The sequence below is a fragment of the Sturnus vulgaris genome, chromosome 3, assembly GCF_052056855.1.
Source record: "Sturnus vulgaris isolate bStuVul1 chromosome 3, bStuVul1.hap1, whole genome shotgun sequence".
In the NCBI taxonomy this organism is placed as follows: Eukaryota; Metazoa; Chordata; class Aves; order Passeriformes; family Sturnidae; genus Sturnus; species Sturnus vulgaris.
In genome coordinates, this window is record NC_142245.1 from 70314302 (window position 1) to 70337632 (window position 23331).

The following is a 23331-nucleotide window of genomic DNA, read 5'->3' on the forward strand; positions in this document are numbered from 1 at the left end:
CATAGGAAAATCACAGATAGTCAAAAGAAGTTTCATTGACAGGAAACAATCTTCCTTTTCCTATATCCTTGATTTCATTATGAGTGTCATTATTTCTTTTGCTGCTGTGCCCAAGGAACCTAAAAGAGGCACTACACAGACAGGCAGGAAAAAGTTATACAAAGAACTTGTCCAAATGTTTGGTAGAAACAAAAAATTGCTTAGAGGAGTTTTTTTCACATATTTATTTCACCTAGTTATTAGAGGAAGGTGTAATTTTATTCACATAATGAGGGATCTTGATTGTATATTATAACTGCTCAGAAGAAGTTCTGCTTGGAATGAAAGGTAAAAATAATTAGCAAGTAAATGAAGAGTAGCAACATTTCTTTTTAACATTCCACCTCATTTGAGAACAGTATGTGTGACAAATAAGAGATGGCTGTTTTACCAGAGTAACAGATGAAAGGGAGACTAGAACATTTGCATACTTCCAATATATCAGCTGAATTAATTTTACACATACAATAATGTTCAGAATAAGTAGCCAAGAAAATTAATATTGCAATTTTAATGTAGGCCTGAAATAGCATTTGGTTATATGGTTGATATAAGCTACCTTTAAGAGAAGCCTCAGGAGATAATAGAGGAGGACTGAAATTCAGAAAGAGCCATATCATGTGCCAGCTGCTGCAGCAGGTTAGCAACATAAGCAGCCAACAGGGACTGATCACACTGGTTAAACACTTGCAGCTTTGCCCAGACAAAAATCTAAATGAAGATATTCAGATCTACCATTTGTATTAAAGAGCTTTACAGCTCACAGAATGAATAAAGATAAAATCAGCCAAAATCCTAAGAGGTTATTTCATTGACAAGTCGAGTACTGTACTTGTTAAAAAAGTACGGATTTTTTTTTTATACATACAGTATTCATAGTCTTCAAAAAATAATTTCTCTCTGAAGCAATCAAATTACTTAAAAGTTTTTATACTTTATTACTTCTGTATATTACCATGCAACTACAGTGGAATGCAAATGAAGAAAGTCTTCAAAACAGGCTAGACATAGGCTGAAAGGAAGGTAGAATGTCATGGGTTTCTTGGTTTGCACAGCTGCAGACCAACTGCAGTACATAGAAAAAGAAATGCTATCCTCATCACATAATCTCAAATTCAACCATTAATAAATCTGACAATGAAGAATGCACCTATATATTGCTTTATGAAACTGTAGTAACTGTACTTCAGTAAAACAGTGAAGCATTTTGCACTGAGGGATAGAATTTCATATGAAATTAAACTTCTTTTCAAGTACAACAGGAAAATAACATACAAAAGCAAATCCTCTGAACCACCAACATTCAGCATTTTTTTATATTCTCTTGAAGGTGTTTTTTTAAGCTTTTGTATAAACATAAAATCAGTAAGCAAGTTTTTGACAGGCTGACCTAATTATCTGATTAGCAGATTAGCAACGTGTATTTTTTAGAATTTATTAGAGCAATACCAAAAAAAAAAAAACAAACCAGCAAATACCTTGGCCTGGTCTGTGACAGACTGAGGGTGTTCTTGTGATGCAAATAAAAATCAGTGGGAAGTTCCCAGAGATGTGGCTTTCCTTCTGCAGGCTTGAACACTCCCAGGAAGAGATTGATAGAATCCTGCCTGTCGGCATCTGTTAGACAAGAGGCACACTTAACACCAGGAGCACTGCACAGCTCAAGCCCATTCAGCTACTGCTTCTCTTTGCTCCTCAGAGTGTCAGTGTCTTATGACTGCTGCAGGGCCCTCTGGGCTTCAAACAGCACCACGGAACTTCATTTACACCAGACCTGCTACGCTGCAGGGCACGTGGGGCTGGTACCAACACTGTCTCTTCCCTTGGCTTCTCCCTCAGGAGCTGGGGCTTGGCAGAAGTCACACCTCACACTGCAACTCTGCCTCCCACATGTGTGCATGAAGCACGTGCATGGATTAAGGCGTGTTTCAGGAAATCTGACATGCCTCAGTGAATTTACGGCAGCCTAAACAACTGGAAAATGACTAAATGAAATTAAACAATATCCATAAAACAAGTTTCCAACAGAACAAATTCTTTGGAATTTTCTTGTCAATACATAAAAATGTAAAATGATTAAATTTCACAAACACTTTTTAGTAATTTGGACTTGTTTCCTGTTGGTTTAAACCATCAATTTAACTTGTCATATTCTAAGCTCCACCAAATTATTACTCAATATGTGTCTTCTTCTCATCTGTACAACTTAATTAGTAGTAATTATCCTAAGAGTGTTGAGGTCAACAGATGAAAATATTTTCTTATAAGAGTAGATGATTTTTACATTCATGTATTTTGAATGATAAGCAAAGAAAAAAAAAGGTGCTTCCACCCCAGCTATGCAACTTTTGTGAAAAAGAGTAATAAAGGACTGACACAGTATTTATAACATGGTAGCACTCAGTGTTTGCCCTTCTGACATGTCTTAGACTGTCCTTTGATCATTCTTTTAGATCTTTTGCAAGACTTCTAAACACACCACACTTTTAAAAATTATTTTGCATAAGATAAAGCTCAGCATTTTTCAAAGTTTTCTCTTAGCAATGTTGCCCAGAAGAAAGTAGAACACTCAGTGTTCAACTAATGAGTGATATGAGCAAGTAAAGGAGTAAATTAATATTTTACAGCTTATTTAACTGAAAAAAATAGCTTTTTTACTTGGTTTTGGAGTATAATTTTGTCTTTTTTACCAGAGATTTAACAGTTTGTAGCTCCTATTTACACAAAACAATTACATGCATTACAGCTTGCTTTGTTTTGAGCTCAGAAACATCACAAGACATACTCCACAGGAAGCCTTCCACTCATGTTTAGATTTACCAGTTTCCTTATATTTGCTGAAGGCATTCTAACATTTTAAAACTCTGTAACATCCATCTGCTTATCTATTGATCTACAAATGTCACTGACAGATGCAGTGCTACATGTGTGCATTTTTCTAAATAAAGGGCTGCATGCTACAACATAGGATCAATAAATATATCATCAAATCAGAATACCTATTTGAGATGTCACTGAATTATTTGGCAATTATAGTATAGAGGAACTCTGTCATAAGGTCATCGTGTAGATTATTGAAACATCCTAAGTAAGACGTTTTGTAAACAATGGCTTGAAAGCAAGCACTTAAATTTACCTGAGAAAGCATTACTATAGTATCTTGAGAGAGTTTGCATAATATCTTTGGAATGCTGAGTCCATGGAGCAATCTTTCTGTATGTTTTTACTCTGTGGACAAGCTGAGAGCCTCCATACTGCAGAGAAAGTGTGTCCCCATGATCTTCATATAATTCTTCAAATAATCTGAAGGAAAAGCAAAATGCATCATCTATCAAACTTCTGAATAGAATTTTTAAAGAGAAAATTAATAAAGTCTTTCCGCAAATGCAATGCAATTTCTTCTCCTTTATTCAGATAAATATGTGGAAATTTTATGCAGACATAATAATTGCTAAGAAGTTTTAGATTTTGAGATTTTTACTAGTGTTAATATAAAAGAAGAGCTTCACACAAACAGAGTATTTAGTTCTATAGATTCAGGAAGAAGACTACCAGGTCCTACTACTTAATGGGGAGAAAACAATGTATCTTCACTAACCAAGGCATGCCTAATACACTAAAAGGGATAGGATATATCAATGTCTCAAGGCTACATTTTCTGTTAAGTACACCAGGAATGAAGGTAGCACAACCTTCCAAAAATCTCTGTAGTTACAATAATGATGGCTCAAAGGTATAAACTGAATAAACATGACTTGTAAGAAAAGTGTATGGCAGTCAGGTAACATTTGCTGGAGCTGAAAATCTTAATGTAAGCTGAAAGCAAAAAGAATTGGCTAAGAATTGACTTGAACACGGAGAGCTGGCTAAAAAGCAAAAAAAGTCCTGTGGCATAAAGAAATTGACACTATTCAAATGGGGACCAGGCCAAATTGCAAAAATTAAACAAGCTTCCTATCAATGATAAAAACAAGACAATAGTCCCAGAAAAAGAGGCTGTCTTAAGGAGATGGAGCTCAGTCTAAAAGATAAGAGACTGAAAAGTGCTTCTCAGAAATGGAGACTATGGCCTTGCTTGAGCAAGACAATGACAAGGATAATACTTTGCTAAAAAAAGACTAGAAATTTAGTTAAGAGGCTAAAAAACCCAAACCAAAACAAAACAAGCCCCAACCCCTCCCCAAAACTAAAAAGCAAAAACAATCACTAAACCTGTGGGAATGTGCTTCACATCAGTACAGGAAGACAAAGTAACTCAGGCATCTACAAGCAATACTTGCAGAGGAAAGAAGTCTTTGAGGAGTGAAAAGGAAGATAGAAACAAACAACAACTTAAAAAAAAAAAAAAAAAAGACCAAAACAAGATAACAAAAGCATTGCCCTAATAAAGTTTCCAACAAAAGGGACAATATTGCATATGTAACCTAGCAACCATCTGACTGAAGTTCTCCTGGAAAAGATCTGGATGAAGAACATTTATCTGAGCAGCAAATCAATTTCTGTAAAAAATAAATAGCAGTCCAGCAAATTTTCTGTCCAAGGTCAAGCACAATAAGATCAATTAGGAGGAAACATCTGCTAAGTAACTTTAAAAAAACAAAAGAAAAACCCCAAACCAACAGACAAAAAAGCCCCAAAGAAATAACCCCAAACCCACTTGTCTCCATACAAATCCTTCAGAGGTCATGACACCATGTATGAGAATCTCATTTGTTTCTTTGGGTTTGGTGAGTTGGTTTGTTTTGTTTGACCTGTAGCCCCAGGAGGCTGCACAGCAACTGGAATAGGCAGCAGTAATTATTTATTCCCTGAGGTAAACGTGCAGCTCCCAGCAGCTGGAACATGGTGGATGAGAGGCACTGCTAGCACACTCAGGAAAAGCCACCAGGAGGCAGGTGCTCTTCCTGGCCACAAGACAGAGGCCAGGAGCCACCACTCGCAAAGTGAACCAACATGCTGCAGGTGAGGTGGTTCCTGCAGCACATACCAGCTCCAGGCACCAGGCAGGTGGAAACTAATGGGAAAAAAGAGGAGGAGCTGAAGATATATCTCAAGTGAAGGGGATTGAAGCCTGACTACTTGTGGTTTCTGAATACAAGTTAGGTCTCTAAAACTATCACACCACTAGTTATAATCAGCAATAAAGCTGGAAGTATCACAGTCACAACAACGGCTTAAAGGAATAAAACTACAGCACTTTAAGGACTCCTACATTAATTTCTGAAGCATATGTACAAGTTAAGCAGCTTAGTTCACCCTGACCCCCCCAAAGCATTCAATACAAATGTTGGATTTCCATGAAGAGTGTGAGGATGCTTGTATAAATACCAGACACTTGATCTGAAAAACTTTTCTTCAATAAATCAAAAACCATGAAAACTTTCCAAAGAAAAAGTAGGAAATAGCAAGGTAAGATGTACTTCTATACCAGTTTGGCATTCTCCATGAAAGTATGTGTTTATTTCAGTTTTCACTCTCAGTCAGCATTTCTCCTCAAGCAATTGAAACAAGTGTGAAAGACTGGGGTGGAGGTTTTCTTACATTTATTTCAAAGGAAAACACACCTCTAAGTTTAGGCACATAAAAAGAATGAAGTCAAGCAGTTATATTGTAAGACTGATTAACATACTTTTCCAGAAGATCGAACTTTCAGCATGACAGGATTTTCTCAAGACTTCAAGTATGAAAGATGTTTTAAGCTTAGATGAATAAACATTAAATCATTCCAGCAGAAATAACTTCTACACTTCTTCTACATGGACATAATTCTACATCATCTCTTGACTCAAAATTAAAAATTAAAACCATGACACACTCTGTTAATCTATCTTACCTTACAGCATCTGTATCAAATTGTAAATTAGGTTTATCAATCAATCCCAATGAATACAACTGGTAGGCCAAAGCACATTTCCCCACCATGAACTGTGCTGTGTTAGTGCGATCTAAACAGTCCACACAGTTGGTTCGAAGGACTCCAGTCTGGTAAAGCAATCCAAATAAAAGATTCATCTTAATCAACCAATTGCTACACTCATAATTATTACTTTTTTACTACTATCTAAGTCTTATCAAATCTCAAATTGTCTTCACAAGAATTTCAGGAAAGACATTTCTAATAGAAGTTCAAAAGCAATTCATCTCTAGCAAGCTACATCAGACTACTGTCATGTCTATTTTCAAAATATTCTTGCTTTTATCATCACAGCAACTGGATGTTCCTTCAACTCACAAACAGCCCTGAAGAAGTCACAATTTGGATGTGACTCACAAGATGTCTAGTCAGAGATGAACTGTGATCTGAATGCTTACAAGTATGTCACTGATAACCCTCAAATTATTAAAGATAAAATAATCACTTTCCTACTACGGGTAAACCTATAAGACTAACATTAAAAAATCTAACTAGGGTTGATTTTTTTTCAACAGAGATCAAATTTTATCTACTCTGCTGTTTATCCACCCTCATATCCCAATGATCAGCTAGTACAGGAATGGTCACATGCTCTCTAACTTACAAGAAATACAAAATTATGAACGGCAAGTCAAAGCAATTAATGCTTATTAAGAATGCCTTGTGTTCAGAGCATATAACCATAATATTCAGGTATAAATTTGATACTGTATGGTTTGCAGTTCAGTCAGTACTTTTCTGATCTTAAAGGAAGACATGTTTTTAGTTTTATTTTCTTTTCGTGCTGGAAACTGTAACAATGTGCAAAATATTCATCACTCCGGTGAAAATGCCAGTAACTCATGTTCATATGGATGAATATGTTAGCAGGGTTAAGTCTGTGCTTATTCCTCACCTCTTCTGTATAACATTTTAAACACTCAGTTTGCTAAAATGCTGCTGGTTTAACTTTAACTGCACTGGTAACAGACTAAACAGTAATAGAAACTAGTTTAAAATACAAGCATTTCTCTGACTAAGTCCAGCAAAAATTCAGTTCCAACACCATAAGGTTTTGGGATACCATGCAAGAACTTAAGGCCCTAATCGCCAATTAGATTTCTAGGAAGGACAGCCATAATAAAGTGTACTATAAATATCAATTTAAGAGCAGTCTATGAGTCACCAACCAGTGAATTTAAGTGAAATGATTCACTCTTCTTTGGGAGTGCTGACCTACATCAATATAACTATGAACTAAAAAAGTATATTTTAGTACCTGCAAGCGACCAGTGGAAACAACACAACCTCCCAGTTCATTCCACCTGAAAAAGAAACAGAACAGAATGACTTCCAAATTATTTCATAAAATAACAGATCGTATCATGTATTGATCTACTCAGTGTCAAACAGTGACTTCTAGAATTTCAGGGACTTGAGAGGCCTCATCTGCAGCAGTCTAAGCAAACAGTTTCTATTTTTAAAAAAAGTTTTAAATTTTGTATTTATAAAACCATAACATCCACTGATTAACAAGACTCAATAACATTTAGATGACGATCATCTTATTAGTATGCCTCAAAAGAAGTCACTTGTAATTTCCAAATTAGTAAGTAAGTAAAGTAAGAAATAATTTAATAAACATAGAAATTCCAAACAGCTTTCTAAGGAACAGGTGCTATTCATTATGCATCAAATAAATGATAGGTACTTTTCATCTGGACGCAAGATACTGCAGTAGGAATCAGGTCGATTTACAAAAAATCCAGTCTTCTTTACTACACTTTCTGCAATCACATTCAGTCTGTCAAGGACATTGCAAAGTTTGCTGAAAAGAGGGGAAAAAAAAGAGACAGTCAAGATACATTAATACTAAAAAACAGTTTCACTACTTGAAAAGCTTTTCCATAGCAAAAATGACTTAAAAACAGGCCCATATCACAGCTTTAGTCATCCAACAGCAATTACATCTATAGTTTTCTTAGATTTTATAGGAGAGACAGACTGTATCTGAGCAGTTTTGCTTCTTTTTGATAAAAAATATTACAAAAACTAGAAGAAGAACATAAAAAAACTAAAACTCCTTGATTTTTACATCACACTGATTTTTCTTTATCAAACTTTCTGTGATTCAAAAACATGAATGAGGCAGAAAAGGATGGATGTATGATTATGCTGAATCCCATTCCCTTGTTTTGTTTGCAAATTACTGTTACCTTCAGTAACATTTGCTTCCATACGTGCACTGCAGCTACAAGCAGTAGAACAGAAAAGACTTTTCCCACCTTTTAGTGTATTTGGCCATATCCCAGGGTATATATATAATTGCATGCTCTGGAGGTAAGAACTGGTTGAGGTATGTCACAGCAGCAACAAGTTCTTCACTGAGAATCCTTTCATGCTTTCTTTTTTCACGTTCCTTTAACAAAAAGAAAAGGAATTTAACATCAGAATTTTCATTAACAAACATATATAGCCCGTACACATACACATATGCATATATAATGGAAATCAAAAGTGGAAGCTTTAACAACAGCAAGGTAGTTCTTCATAAATAGTTCAATTGAAATAAGAACAGAAAAGATAGAAAAAATCGGAACATTCTAGGTTTTTAATCATTTTGTATTAGTAGTCACCTGTTTCAACTCTGCATAATCATTGGCTGAAAAATGGAATGCTGTAAGCTTAAAGAGCACACAGAAATAAAAGTGGCAATGTAGATGAAATGGAGAACCACAAAAGCAAAAGAGAAGCAAAAAGGCAGAAAGGAAAGCATTTCATTCAGTTGTGGATTATAGGAGGACAAAGTGAAATTTTTCTCCATTACTGGCAGGAGATGGGGAACAGCAGCTCCCATCTCCCAGTCTTGCAATAATTTTTAAAAGTTAGAACTGTTGCCATTGCTTGAATACAACGTATGTTTTCATAGAAACCCAGAGTGGTTTGGGTTAGAAGAGACCTTAAGATCATCTAGTTCCAACCTCACTTTGAATGCAATTATACTATTTCAGTAGTTTTTAGTGCTAAATTAAATTTAGTGCTAAATTTATTTGGACTTAGATCTAATGGGTAATAGCAAAAACCTGAAAAGAACAGTAAAATATTACTGTAAGGAATCTCTAAACATAGGAAATTTTGTTTTTGAAGGGCTGTAGTGGAAGCAGAGTTTTGTACGTCCTCCTGGAGTAGGATGAGATTTATGAAGAAAATATTCCACCTGTAAGCTAATATTAGTTTTAGAGTATAACCAAATTACACAGCAACTATACAGAAAGAAGCATAATATTAAAAATCAAACACATAGAACATACTCAAAATATTGTACCTTCACAAGATTCAATATAATAATGGGAGAGCCAAATCTCTGAAGCATTTGGTCAAAGTGAAGAGCAGCAACATGTGCATAAGGATCTGCTTGGTCCACTGAAACAAGCATAAATTGAAGATGATAATAAGTGAGCTGCAGAATTTTCCCTTAATAGTACTCTTAACAAAAGATGCAATTATTCTCTGGTAGTAATGACACAGTTAAATACTTTCCCCTCTTCTCATGCAAGAGCTGTTAAAAAAATATTCCCTTTGCTAAATTGTAGACAAATTCTTAAATTTTCATGAAATGCTTATAAAGAACAATTATTCTGGCCCCATTAATGTCAGCCCAGACATTTTCCACCATTTTAAACAGGTTTAGCATTTTATCCACAATACCAAGATAAATGTAGCTAACTTCACACACAAAGTAATACGAAGAAAGCTCACATCTTCAAACAGAAACTTTTCCTATTTAATTTCTGAATGTGAAGTCTAAGATGGAGATTTTTTCCTTAATTTTTACTTTAAATTATGGCTTCACAAAGCACAAGTGAACAGACAATTTGTTCATTTTTGCAAATTCATTTTCACTTATTCTCTCAAATGTTCCTTTAGGACACAGCACTAACCATAATCTATCACAAAGAATAATTTGTACACACGTGTTATGGGTGGCTTAGGCATCATAGTTGAAATATCTTGAGACCAGTACAGAGGGACAGACCCTCGAACCTGAACATAGGAAGAATAACTCCCCGCAGAAAATGACATAACTGAAGCATCATAAAGTATTTGTTCAGTTTCCACTTCATTAGCAACATCTCCCTAAACCAAACAGAAATACACATATGATGTAGACATGACATTCAAAGCTGCATGCAGTACAGAGAATTGATCATTACAAACAGAGCACAACTGTGAGACACTGAACCACAGTAGTGAGAACAACACTGAAGGTTAAATTCCCATTTGTCCCGATTGTATATTACCATACTTTTATTTTTTCCCTCAGTTTGGGAAATAACAATAAGTGTAAAAAAACCAAAACAAGTGCTAATTTAGAACTACTAAAATATATTATTTTAGGAACTTTATTATGCCAATGAAAAACGTAATGATACCTGCGATAACATCATCTAATAGCATAATTTATAGCCAAACCCTTAACAACCCTCTAAACCATTCCAGCTCTTCAGTCAGTCAGGTTCAAGCTTTCATACTGGGGAGGGGCAGGAGGAAAGAACCCCTAAAATCATATTTGACCTACCTCACAGTTTGCTCCTCGTTTCAGAAAACGTGTTCCAGCAAATTTGCTTGACCTTCTGGCTATCAGAGTGACATATATAGGGCGGCCATATATTAACAGTTCTTGAAACAGAAATTAAGGTTTACATAGCACATGCTTTTTTTTTTTATTTGCTTACTTTATGCATGCAAAAATAAGTTCTAACAAAGGTGCATGAAACCAATATATCTGATTTACTAAAATCACCTCAACACTGATGAGTATCACTTCCAAACTTATTTTGTAGCTGGAAGAGAACATTGCCCTTTCCAACAATCTGTTTTAAGAACGTTGAAAAGCCAATCTACATTGCAATACAACACTCACTTTTCAGAACCTACAGAAGAGAAGCAGCATTTCTCTTTTATGAAATGGAGACAATGGAGGTGAAATAGATACAACATAGAACCTAGCACCACAAATGCTGCTTTTATGACTACTTGGATTAAAACTTGGAGCTTATTTTTCAGATGAAATATATTAGTCACCCTCTAATTATTTGCTTAGAAAAAGAGACAAATTTGCAACCACTTAAGTAACAACAACTGAAAGCCAGAGCCAAACAGGCTACAGATGCAGTGGTGGCTTTTTTGTCGTCTTTTTCCATTTTACTAAAACCAAGCAGAATCAGAGTCTAGTGTGACTATCACTGCTTCCTCAGTGTAAGGGAGGCATAAGAAAGAGTTAAGAAGGCATTTGTTCACACACTAAGCAGCTGCAGGCATAATGCTGGTGGTTAGATTCAGCTTTGATTAAGTAAGACCACAAATGAAATAGTGGTATATAAAAACAGATCTAGCTTTTTGTCTGGGGACTAAGCCAATGACCAACAGTCTAACAATCATAAAAAAGCAAAATTAAATTTTGCAGACACCACTAACATTAATTTCATAATTGTATTTGCTTCCCCAGAAATTTTAAGCTATCATGATAGTGTTGGTGAATAAAATAGAGTGTATTTGTAATACATTAAATTCTTAGCATTTAACATATTTCCATGGGCTGTGATATGCATTTATACTTTTGCTCCTCCTGCTACAATGTACACAGACCCATTTAACCATTTAAAATAGTATACAGTCAGGAAAAGAGAGTTTCACATGTCCTAGAGCTCCTCAAATAGCAGGGCTGAAGTTCTATCATCGTCTTCCACAGAAATACAGTAAATACAAGAATTTCTGCAAGATTTAGTTATAAAAAATGTTTTAGAGAAGATTAGTAAGAGAGCATTTCTATGGCAATGTCATGGTTTAAACACAGCTGAAACAAGGTCAGCAATTCAGTTCTGCTTAGGGTTTCTCCCTTTCCTCAAACATCTGCAAAAAAATACAGCTAAGCCTAAAAATCCTCTGAAGTTCTTTACTACTATGTCCCATGTTTATAAACAGAGCCTCACTGAAAATGCAGTCTACCTGTGCTGTAGATGCTGTCTACCTCTTACAATAATTATATTTCTTACTTAGAAAGTAATGAAAATAAAAGCCAAACAATAGCAGTATAAAATTAAATGGTATTTATAGGACAAAGAAATAATGTTCAAACTGTTTTTTTTCAAAACTGATAAACCAAAATTCATTACAACAGTAGAAGGATACTTGATTGCCCACAGAATCCATGAATAATATACAGCAGCCAGTCACGATGAACAGCAGTTCTTACAGCTTCCAGAAGCTTGGCATTCCACACGTACTTTTCGTAAGGCTTACTGCAAATCCCAAATACACCTAGGAAGTTGTTTCAATGAAAATGCATTAGCAATTAAGAAACAAGCTCTCCTGCTTTAAAATTCAGAACATTGGATCTTTGCTTTGATTTTCCCTTGACTGCAACTCAGTGTATCATTTACTTGCATCCTTGAGGTCTGCTGAACACAGATAATTGCAGGCACATGCTGAAGTCCAGCATTTATGAGGATCTGCAGTTTTTCTATAGCTGCCAGTCACTGTTGTGATTGAGTGCCTTCATGCAGAAGTTACTGATGTACTTCAGTATTGAAAAGAGATCTCTACATACTAGCATCAAGGGATTTGATAACAAGGGAAATAAAGCTGTGAATTCCAGTTAAGGCAAAAATGCTCTTACAGGAGGACTTTATAAGCTTCTCAGTTCTGGGTAACCTCTAATTACCTACTAGGTTCTGGAAGATCATGCACATCACTCCTTTTTCACACAATTCAATGCATTTTTCCTAAATGCACTAACACCAAGAAACACAGCTATTGTAGATCTGCAAATTAAAATTCTGTTTCTGATATATCTGGAATCAGAGTATTTTTCTGTTTCAAATATCAGGATCAAGACGACAACTGTCGCTGAAATGTGGAATTACATGAATCTAAAACTTGGAAGAGAAGAAAGAGGACAAGAATTCTATTACCTATATTTTTTCACACTCTTTACAAACGAAGTTTCTGACAGGACAAATTATATTGTAGCACTATGAATGCCAATTATAGCAGACAACTATGGCAGTCAAATGTTCTGCTGGAGGAAAAAGGAATTTTCTTACAGACTGCAGGTGAAAATGCAACCGTTGAACAAACTATCACTACCTAGACCAAACTTACTGTATGCTCAGGGAAAACTGACGTAAGAAAATATTTTCATGAAGGACTTTAGACAGTCAGCAGAAGCTGGTCACAAGCACTTAGCCAGCAATTTTTCCTCTCCCTTACTATTACTAGCAGCATTACTTTGGTGAGACTTAATTCTTAAATGACAGCTGGCTATTTGTTACACATATTCTATGAATAGACAGGTGACTAGCACACAGTGCTGATGGGGTCAAGGTTGGGGCATCTTCATTTCCCACTGTTTTTACAAAGACATAGAAGAGATGGTGCCCTTGTAAGGATTCCTGAGGGATCCTCCAGATTAGTCTTTGCAGAAAAGGAATTATTGCTCCCTTCATTCCTTATGGTCCTTTCTGGTATTGTAGTATTTGATAACCTGTTGGTGGTATCTTGAAGCATATGACCATGTTACTAATAAATTTTTCTTGGGGGCATGGGGGTTTCATTCAACAGAATAAAATCCAATGTTAAGAATTTCAGGAGAAACTCTTTATGGGTGTGTATGAAGAAAAAGGGAGAGAAAATAGTTTTTCTCTCTGGTTGCTCATCTCTATACTCTTATGAGTATGTTAGATCCTAACTGAAGGCTGAAGTTTCCAACCAAAATGAGTAACATTTCTTGACAGGAGTTACTTCAGTAAGATGATGCTAACTTCATACAGTTCCTCTGTTGTCAGTATTCTTCAATATAAAGCAAAAAAAAAGTATTGGTACTTAATCAGTTATTGCTTCCTACTCTCCTTGTAACTCATTCTGTTGGGAGACTCAGAAGTCAGTTGAGTAATCCATTACTGAAAAATGTCACCATGCTCAGTCATGGTCATCTTCCCCAGTTGCAATGTAACTTAAAACAATCACTACACACCTCTAGAAATTGCATTGTTTAAACTGAAATGTATTTGGCACTTTACAAAATCTTTTACTGACTCACAATTGTTAGGACACTACTGACCAACAACACAAGACATGAATGCTTCTCAAAAGTAAACCTAAGTGGAACATATTTCAGAGGCACTCATAACAAACATCAGTTTAATTAGATGTGTTTTCTTACCACTTCCCCCCTGTGTTGAAAGTCCTTCATCTTCAAATATATCAAAACTCTCTTGTCGGGTCTGGGTTGTTTCAGTTTTTAATGTCTCAAGTGGCATTCTCAGGACAGTAAGATTATACTGAAGGGAGTGAGATAGATCATAGCTGTAACTGATAGACAATTAACATGTATTAATAATTGTAGATGCAGAGGAATTTTCTGAAAGCCCTTACTTTCCTTCTGTACTTATATTTAACACAGCACCATTTTATAGAAAAGACTTCTGAACAAGATACACAGATTCTGATTCTGTAATAGCAAATTATAGAAATGATTTCCAAAAGAAGCTTTACAAACAGAGAAATTGTTTACCGTTTACAAAGACTGAAAATGTGTTTATATTCTTCTTTTAACTGAAAACTAAACATATCTTTTAAAAAGAAGCATATCAAGAAACTTAATTCATCATGTCCCAAGAAGCATTCCAGAGGTTTTAAAAGAGTTATTCCATCAGAAATATCTATATACATTGACAACCTCATTGTTCTAAGCGCTGCTACTTTCTAACTGCAACCTGAACTCAAAACAGCCAAAAAATTGATCCACAAAAATTGTATCTGTCCCCAAATTTATGATTGCAGCACAGATGCATATTAAGGTAGTGGCTACTGAATTACGAAAAGGGTTTTTTTAATTAAGTCTATAATAGTTACAAATTTTCCACCTCATATCTCTTTTACTAACACTCTATAATAATCGCTAATTTTTTTAAGCTACCAGGCTTCTTCCAAAGGAGAAACCAAATGTACATTACACTTAAATCACAAATACTCATATATTTCCATTTTAGTCTAAGACAGCATCAGTGATTACTAGTCCTCACATAAGTTCTAGATATTCATTAATGATCTAAAAATAATTATTTAAATATTAGACATTTAGATTTATTACTAATAATAACAAAGTGTAACTCATGCATCCACATATTTTCATAATAATGTCCTGACCCATCTGTTAGGGAAAAAAAGGTCTGTAACATGCTCTGTTTGCATATAACACAACCTTTAAACAGTATCCCAGTAAGAGACATGTTCAGGCTGCTCCCCCACTTTCCCCTTAGACCAAATGTTTTCTTATAACTGATTTCTAATTTTCTTCAGGAATTATGTAAAAATCATGCAGAAAAATGCATTATTCTTTAGCCAAGAACAATTTAAATGAAGCTGACAAATTAAAAAGATTCTAAACAATAAGAAAGAATATTAGTGCCATCCTGTATTTCTCCTTTTGAAAGTGAAAATTGGGCTAAATATGCAGTTAAAACACAGAGCACAAAATCGTTTGATGAAAAAATTCTTTTAATGAAAAATAAACATAAACAGTAAATTATCTGCCAGTAGGAAAGTTTTTTATGCTACAAAGGATTTGTGCCAAAAACCTATTTTTTGCAAGTCATTCGCTTACTCATTTTTTTTTTCTGTACAAGAAATTTTAAATATGTAATTTGTCTTAATTCTACAGTTTCAGCTTGGAGAAAAGAAGTCTTTGGGAAGATCTCCCTATGGGCTTCCAGTACTTTAAGGGGGTTTATAATAAAGGAGAGCAACTTTTTACACAGGCAGATGGTGATTAGACAAGGGGGAATGGTTTTGAACTAAAACTGGAGAGATTTAGGAGGAAATTCTGTAGTGTGAGTGCAGTAAGGTTAGAACTGGATGATCTGTAAGGTCCCTTCCAGCCCATAGCATTCTGTGATTCATTTTATGATAAACATGTTTATTAGAGTCACATAAGAATCTTCTCCTTTCCCTTCGATGTAAAACCACAGAGACAGTACAAATTTGTCATCTCCAAGCAAATGAGGTAGTGGGGAGGAACATGCATAAAATTAGGGCTGGGAGACAATGCATGGAAGAAAAATTCAAGTTTTATACCACAAAAAGTCTTTCACATGCAAAAGCATGAAACACATAAAAAACCTCGGTAAGTTTTCTCCTCACAGATCCAGCTGTGACAAAAAGCCTTCCTTTTCCAAGACGAAGCATCTTCTAGACTGACACACCTTTTGGTAATTTGCAAGAACCATTTTTTTGCTTAATTATTTTTTTACATCTTCAAATCTTCTAACTACTACTGCCAGGTTTATCACCACATTTCTCCCATTTTTGTACTGTCCCACAAATCTCACTTAACAGGAGCTGGGTCACAGAAACTTGTCTCAGGTATGGCATTTATGAAACAATAAACAAGAACTGCAATGCCTAGAAAGCCCTATGAAAGACATACTGCACACAGGGTGTATCTTAAATGAGGACCTATTACTCTACCTTTGCTCCTGAATCAAGGCAAAGCTTTATTTATGGAAACTAAGATCAGTAAAGAATAAATAACAAGACAAGCAACCCCCTCAAAACATAATACTTTTCCAAAGAGAGAACTGCATAATCTGGCAAGGCTGAACAGCCAGTGGAAATAGTTTCACTGCCTACTTTTTTCCATGCCATTAATAATTTCATATTTTTTAACCTAATGGAGACTAAATTCTTAGCCAACTAAGATTTAAACAATTAAAGAGAAACCAGGTTCAAAACACACAGATGCAAATCGACAAGCAGCATGATCATGTGTCTTATTTCTCCAGAATATCAACCTAAATGTTTTGGCTATCAAAAACAAAACCTATAATCTTCTAGCAAATGTAAGTGCACATTTTTTAAAGGCGTAGTAACTAATACCTACCTAAAATAGAAGTTGCTAGAAAGGTCCACATTTTGAAAGATTCTCAGATACCTAGGAAAATAATTCAAGTTGTAGGAAAAATTATTATTGTAACCAGACAGACCATAAGAAGTCATACAGAAGATCACAGAAAAGAAACTACACATAAATTCTTGCTCTATGTTCCCTTCCTATCTTACTGCAAGTGTTATGACAGGTAATTACACTAGAATGTCAGCATATGGATTAAATAAATCAAATACCCTTTTTAAAAAAAAAAAAAGAACTAATGCCCACTCATATACATACTCTGTTTCTTTAGGCAATAGTAAAGTTGCGGTTCTATTATCCACTTATGCACATCAAATTTTTCAGGACTTAAACAAGAAAACTCTCAAAAATACTAAAAAAGAAATAAAATTTTTCAATTACTCTCAAATGAATGAACAAGAAAAGAAATATCTAGTAAAATCTGTCATAGCCTCGCAAATTCCCAGGAGAAATCATTGCATTGTCTATGAATAATAAAACGGCTGACACCATAAATATGTAGGTTAGATAACATGGTCTGCTGCACACTAAGAGGAGAGACTGAGGTCTGTGATCAATCCCAGCTTAAAGAGGAAGCTTTTTCAGTATTTACTACTGGCTTGGTTCATTACCTGACATTAATTTATCATAAACCATCACTTTCTGACTATTCACACTTAATACAGACTGAAAGCAGTTTATTAAAACCAGTTGCTTGCTATTTCATAGAAACAAAGTTACCCTACCCTGATAAAAACATAAAGGCTCAAATTTCTCTCTTCATAAAAAAGTCCCTGAAAAGAAAGAAGCAGTTAAACTTACCTGTGAATCTTTTCACCATCCTTTACAACTGCAACATTCGCAAGATTCTAACATCACAGAATCATTTAAAAATCTATTCAGCACTTTTTGAAGGGTACAAAAGATCTCTTCAGGTGAGATCAACATCCTGCAAGAGCTACTAAATAAAGAACAGTGCTCCAAATGGTACAATATTAGCATTATTTTGCCCTTGCAGGAACAACGCTTATATTTGACACTTCTTGGTGCAAATTTGCTAAACATAGCTGTGACATGGAGATGTGGACAATAAACTTTCGTAGACTATGACAGTTGTATTTACTCTTCAGGTTAGAGGTGACAGAATTTGTAGCCTATTTTCCATCCAACAAAATAAAATGGCTTGAATGACCTACTAATACAAAAAACCCATGACAGAAGTTTCCAGTTGCAGTTCAACATTGTTTAGAAAATATTCAAAAAGTACACAATGATTACCAGCGTTATTTACCTGGCCTCATCAGGATGACTGACTCTTACAGAATCATTTGGAATGTAGATCATATTTGTATCTTCTATTTTATATACGGCATGACCTCCAATATCTGCCATTTTTCTTCTTTTTGTTATTAAAACAATGTAGTAGCCTTCTAAAAATCTGACAAAACCTGTTAAAACAGCATTACAATGCTTTCAGTTGCACGTTTGTGTTTATTTGATAAAACATATTTAGCAAAACAGTATCAGAATTCCCTCAAGATATCAAATAATTATTTGTTCTTAATGTCATATACATATATATACACACACACATATACACAGAGTCTTAAAATTCACTCTCATTAATCAATGAAATATATAGTTTTTACTTATTTCTCCTCCCACTGTGGGTACTTTTAATACTAGGTAGCAGTTAGGACATTGAAAATTTGGACTACGTTTCTGTCTACTTAACATACTTGTGCTTGCTTTTGATAGGACTCTGATTGTTCAGAGTGAGGCATACTCTATTTACTTCAGATACCAAAAGGTTAATTTTCCAGGGTAAGGAAGATTCCCAGACTTCAATTTTCTTTTCAGGTTCATGTATTCTCTGCTGGAGAAGGCACAGAACAGCAAAAGGAGTTCTGGGTAAAATGACACCTTTGCACCCTCTCTCCTTAACAGCAGGGAACTGAATTCCTTGACTAGAGCAGTATCTCCCCCAAATCAGCCATTCAGACTATCAGGGTTTCTGCTTTTTTTCCTGTTTCCTCTCTCAGATATCAACACTTGACCGTGCTGAAATGCAAAAGGGTAAGAAGGTAGAACAGGCAGTGTCTGTTTTTATTGCCTATAAAAAGATGGCTTCTGCAGCCTCCACCCTCATTCCCTGCAGAGCATAGCCATGCTTCTTCATGGAATGCCTTCTTTGGATACCTCTATCATATATGATTAGGGAAAAGTGTAACAAACCTTTAAATACAACACAAATGTAGAAATTCAAATGAAAAATAGAAATACATAACTACACCTGAAGTCAAAAAGTGTTACTAATACAGTATAGTACAGCAGTAATATGCTTTAATAAGTTACATTAATTAGCTGTTGGAGGCAACTGCTCTGATAGGTTGCTGAGAGCTAGAAACTCACTCACCATTGCACTATCAACAAATAAATTAATTTGGAGATGGAGGTGATGATAATGATGATGAGGACATGATACAAATGCACCCTCACAATTTATAGTTTTACTTGCATTTATACTCAGTTCTTTTAGCTTTGCATTACAAAGTAAAGAAGGATGAGGAGAGCACACATTTTCCTCCCTGTCACTGCTGGAGGCTGCAACGTGATCGAATAAACTGCAATCTTTTCTTCCACCTTATTAGCCCCCCTTGGAAAAATGCTCTCACCTGCACAAAGACAGGAGGCCCTGCTGACAACAAGAAACAAACCTTCCATTTGAAGTAGTCTATTGAATTTGAGCTATTAAATAGTAGTCACAGTTCTTCCTGTATCCTCCAGGTACTAAAATCACTTATGTGAACAGCCTCTGTCCTTTGGTATAATGTTTGGTGAAATTCAAAGTCTGATAAGGAACTGAGCCTTTCTCCTTGGCCTAGCTCCTTCCCATTAAGAGCAATTTCTACTTTAAACACTACACAATAAACCACAACTCAGCCTATTAGCACCTCCATTCTGAGCACACTGAATGTGCTGCATCTGGATAATGAAATAACTAGAGGATAGAACAAAGCTGTTCTTTACAATTTTAGAAAATATAGCCCTGTTCTTCTGACCTGAGCCAGGATGCAGAAATAAACAACCAGTTGCATTCCTCAAATTACATGTTTATACGGATATAGTCTGACTCATGTAATTTGGAAGTATGTAATCTGATACAGAGTCTGTTACTTCTAAAGAGTCATCTAGAAATACACGCAATAAAGAATAGAAACTCTCCTGTTATGAACAGTGTATATAAACAGTCATACAATTGGGATGCAAGATTTTAACTGATTGCAATCACTTTCCAACCAAATACTTATCACATATTTAGACAGTGAGCACTGATGGCTTGTGCAAAAAAAACTCCAATACTGCAAGGCTGTTAGAAGTGCCTTTAGGTTTACCCATGTCATGAATACTCTTAAATCAGTAAGAAACATAAATACCATCTGAGGAATTTCTGAAAAGCTGGATACATTGATAAGTTCCAAAATGCTTCACAGGCAAAAAGAATTAAGAAGAAAGTCTCCTTAATTTGCCGCTTTGGATTAGAATAGAATTTTATTATGTTTTGATTGTTATGCAAAATTCAGGAGCATCCTTTAAATGGCATCCTCCACTTTCTCTGCAGCTTTGGCTTTAAATGTCCAGGTGTATATTGACTCTAATAAACCACAAAATATTCTTGAAAGCTGTCACAGCACACATTAACATTTACTTTAGAGACACCAGCCATCAATATACTGACCTCAGTTATCAGACAATAGGCAGGAAAGTAGTGACTTTCAGATGAAATTAGAAGCTATTAAATCCTTGAAGCAATGCTTGAGGACAGCTGAGCAGCATTTTAAAATTCAGCTGACATACTAGTCAGTTATACTTGTTCTAATATGAAAAAGAAGTCTTTAAATATGTCACTGCAAGAAGTTAACCAAACAGAAAAGTCACCTTTCTGAATAGTGTGTGATACAGAAATATAGCCTAATAAAGAATGTTGACTTTCATTTTCTTTTTAAAAAGCATTCTATGAGCTCTGGAATTCAGGAGCCAGGTTCCAAATGATTTTTATTCTAAGATCACCTGAGTTTGGTAATACCTTCAACTAAGTTTCTAGAGTTTGGCAATTTCCTAGTGACAAAGAAAAGACTGTTTACAGCACAACTTTCACCCCTGTACTGACCACTTGTTTTCAAAAAATACACAAGAACTTACTTATCTTTGAGCATGACAAATTTCTAAATCCTCTTTAGTTTTATAAATAAATAAAATCAGGGGGGACAGAAAAATATACAGCATGACACAATAAGCCTCACCTCCTAGGAAAACAAAAGATTTTATAAACTCAATCAAAGCACTTACCTACTATACCAAAAGCAGAGACAGCTCGAGATAACCCAGAAGAGCCCTTCTGCCCCATCTTTGTTCTGTTTCCCAGGTCTAAACGACCGAGAAGTTCCCTCACCTCTTGTTGTGTATAAACATGCTTTAAAATAAAAAGTCACAGAAGTTACTGCTTTGGTAGTCAAATGTTATTTCATGTCAAAAGAATAGCAGAATTTGCTTAATCTGTGAAATATACAATAAACGAAAGGCCTGCTCCTTGTTTCTCATTTCAGTGCTACCAACAAGTAACCAGTATTATTTGAAACAATTGGGAAAAAAGCCCAGCAACTAAACACAGAGGCACTTACCTTATCATCAATTATAACCAAATCCTTTGGTTCAGTGCGATCTATCTTCAAAACACGGTATTTGGTTTCTGCAGGATTACTTCCAACTAGAAAATACCGCTACAGAAAACCAATAAAACAAGTCAGAATATGATAAGATAAAGCAACAAAGACCCAATGTAATGTAAGACATCAGCAATGCCCTTTACATATTGTCTAGACTAGATCAATTCCTACTAACATCAAATATGCAATATTCCATACGGACTGTTAATAAACTGGATAAAAATATACCTAGCAGTATCTTAGGTAGGTATATTTGTATATAATCAACCTCTACAACTTAAAAGACCTCTTTCAAAAAAATTAAAATCAAAGGTTTAAACCTGTTCAGAGAAGATAAACTGTAACTTACACCAGGTACTGTCCAACCACACATTGCCTCAGCCATTACTGTCTCTTCACTTGCTTTGTAAAATTTAGCAGAAGCTTATATATGAGTTTTTAACTTTTCATGATCTAAAACTGTTGCTATATTGTACTCCTTTGCTATTTCTTTTCCTGATCCATACTAAACACTACAAAATTGTAAGTACCTCACCACTGCAAGTTTTCTTCTATTTTTATTCATGCTTGCTATGACAGTCTTCTCAACAATGTTCTTCCAAAAACCTAAAATTTTCTGGTTAGCAATATGACAGTTTAAAAAACCATTAGCTTTATTTCACATTTAAAATAAAGAATGACCACAGATAAACATACAGTATGTCCATGTTTCATGTAAATCAAACTATAAATTAATTACTACATTTAGAGGAATTAACAGTAAGCACCGGTTGCAGGACTGACTTTCTAAAAGTAGCTCTCATTTTTTCTAATTCATTTAATCAGTGTAGTGCTAGCACAGCAAGGTGGAACTCATCAATAATGCTCAGCCTAGTAGGAAAGCATGGCAAATTCATGTGGATCTATGCATCAGCTCTTAACTCCAAGAGTCACATGGATTTAGGATGTGGGAAAGGAAATCAATAATCATATTCATACAAACCTCACAATTTCATAATTTATACCAATTAGATGCTAAGAAACATCTTTACTCTCAAAATACTTAAGGTGAAAGGAGAACTTAAAGCCCACTTCAGGTTCTTTGAATTCACAAAGATTCACATAGATATTCAGTAAGTTCTAAATAAGAAAATAAAATACTTAACTTTAAAAGCCATAAAAGGAAACACCACCAACTTCTGGCTCCACCTCCTACACTGACATTACTGTGCTGAGTGGTAAGTTTTGCTGTTTATTTCCAAATGACAGTAAGCAGGCCCTTCAAATTCATATGCCATCACAACACTCCTTCACTGAAGCCTCTGAGGCAGCACTTTGGCACAGGAAAGCATTTCCTTTCCTACAGGGGTTTTGTCAGCAGTGATGTGCTGCAGTGCACAGCCCAGACTTCCCAGTCTGGCCTCCTCAGAGCAGGCTCTGCAGGGGATCCCTTAGTACCAACCTCTTGCTTCCCAGGAGGGAAATCGTAAGGACAATGAACGGCACCAAATGGTACAGCTCTTCTGCTGGTATCACCCATCATCAGCAAGAGACACCAAACCATCAAGACAGACACTTGCTTTGGCCATGTCATAATGCCATCTTTTTCTTAGGCAGCAAAGTTGAATGGGCAGAGGGAAATATATTCATTTGTAATACTCAGATGATAAGTTATATAAGTAGAAAACTGTTAGTTAATTAAAAGTAAATCATTTTAAGTATTCCATAATATGCAGTGCAGC

General features: G+C 35.3%; 1 protein-coding gene across 3 annotated transcripts in view; it reads right to left on the minus strand.

The window, feature by feature from the left end:
* Window positions 1–23331, minus strand: part of FIG4 (FIG4 phosphoinositide 5-phosphatase) — a 50069-nt gene that overhangs the window by 18761 nt on the left and 7977 nt on the right. For all 3 annotated transcript variants that reach the window (XM_088161922.1, XM_014879287.2, XM_088161923.1), the window contains exons 2-16: window positions 21566–21664; window positions 21234–21357; window positions 18175–18331; window positions 16875–16925; window positions 14157–14305; window positions 12125–12253; window positions 10512–10612; window positions 9907–10069; window positions 9258–9355; window positions 8218–8351; window positions 7644–7760; window positions 7212–7257; window positions 5873–6021; window positions 3176–3342; window positions 1518–1656 (exon numbers count right to left, since the gene is read on the minus strand). In XM_088161922.1, coding sequence (XP_088018048.1) covers window positions 1518–1656; window positions 3176–3342; window positions 5873–6021; window positions 7212–7257; window positions 7644–7760; window positions 8218–8351; window positions 9258–9355; window positions 9907–10069; window positions 10512–10612; window positions 12125–12253; window positions 14157–14305; window positions 16875–16925; window positions 18175–18331; window positions 21234–21357; window positions 21566–21664 — 1823 coding nt within the window. The remainder of the gene's footprint in view (window positions 1–1517; window positions 1657–3175; window positions 3343–5872; window positions 6022–7211; window positions 7258–7643; window positions 7761–8217; window positions 8352–9257; window positions 9356–9906; window positions 10070–10511; window positions 10613–12124; window positions 12254–14156; window positions 14306–16874; window positions 16926–18174; window positions 18332–21233; window positions 21358–21565; window positions 21665–23331) is intronic.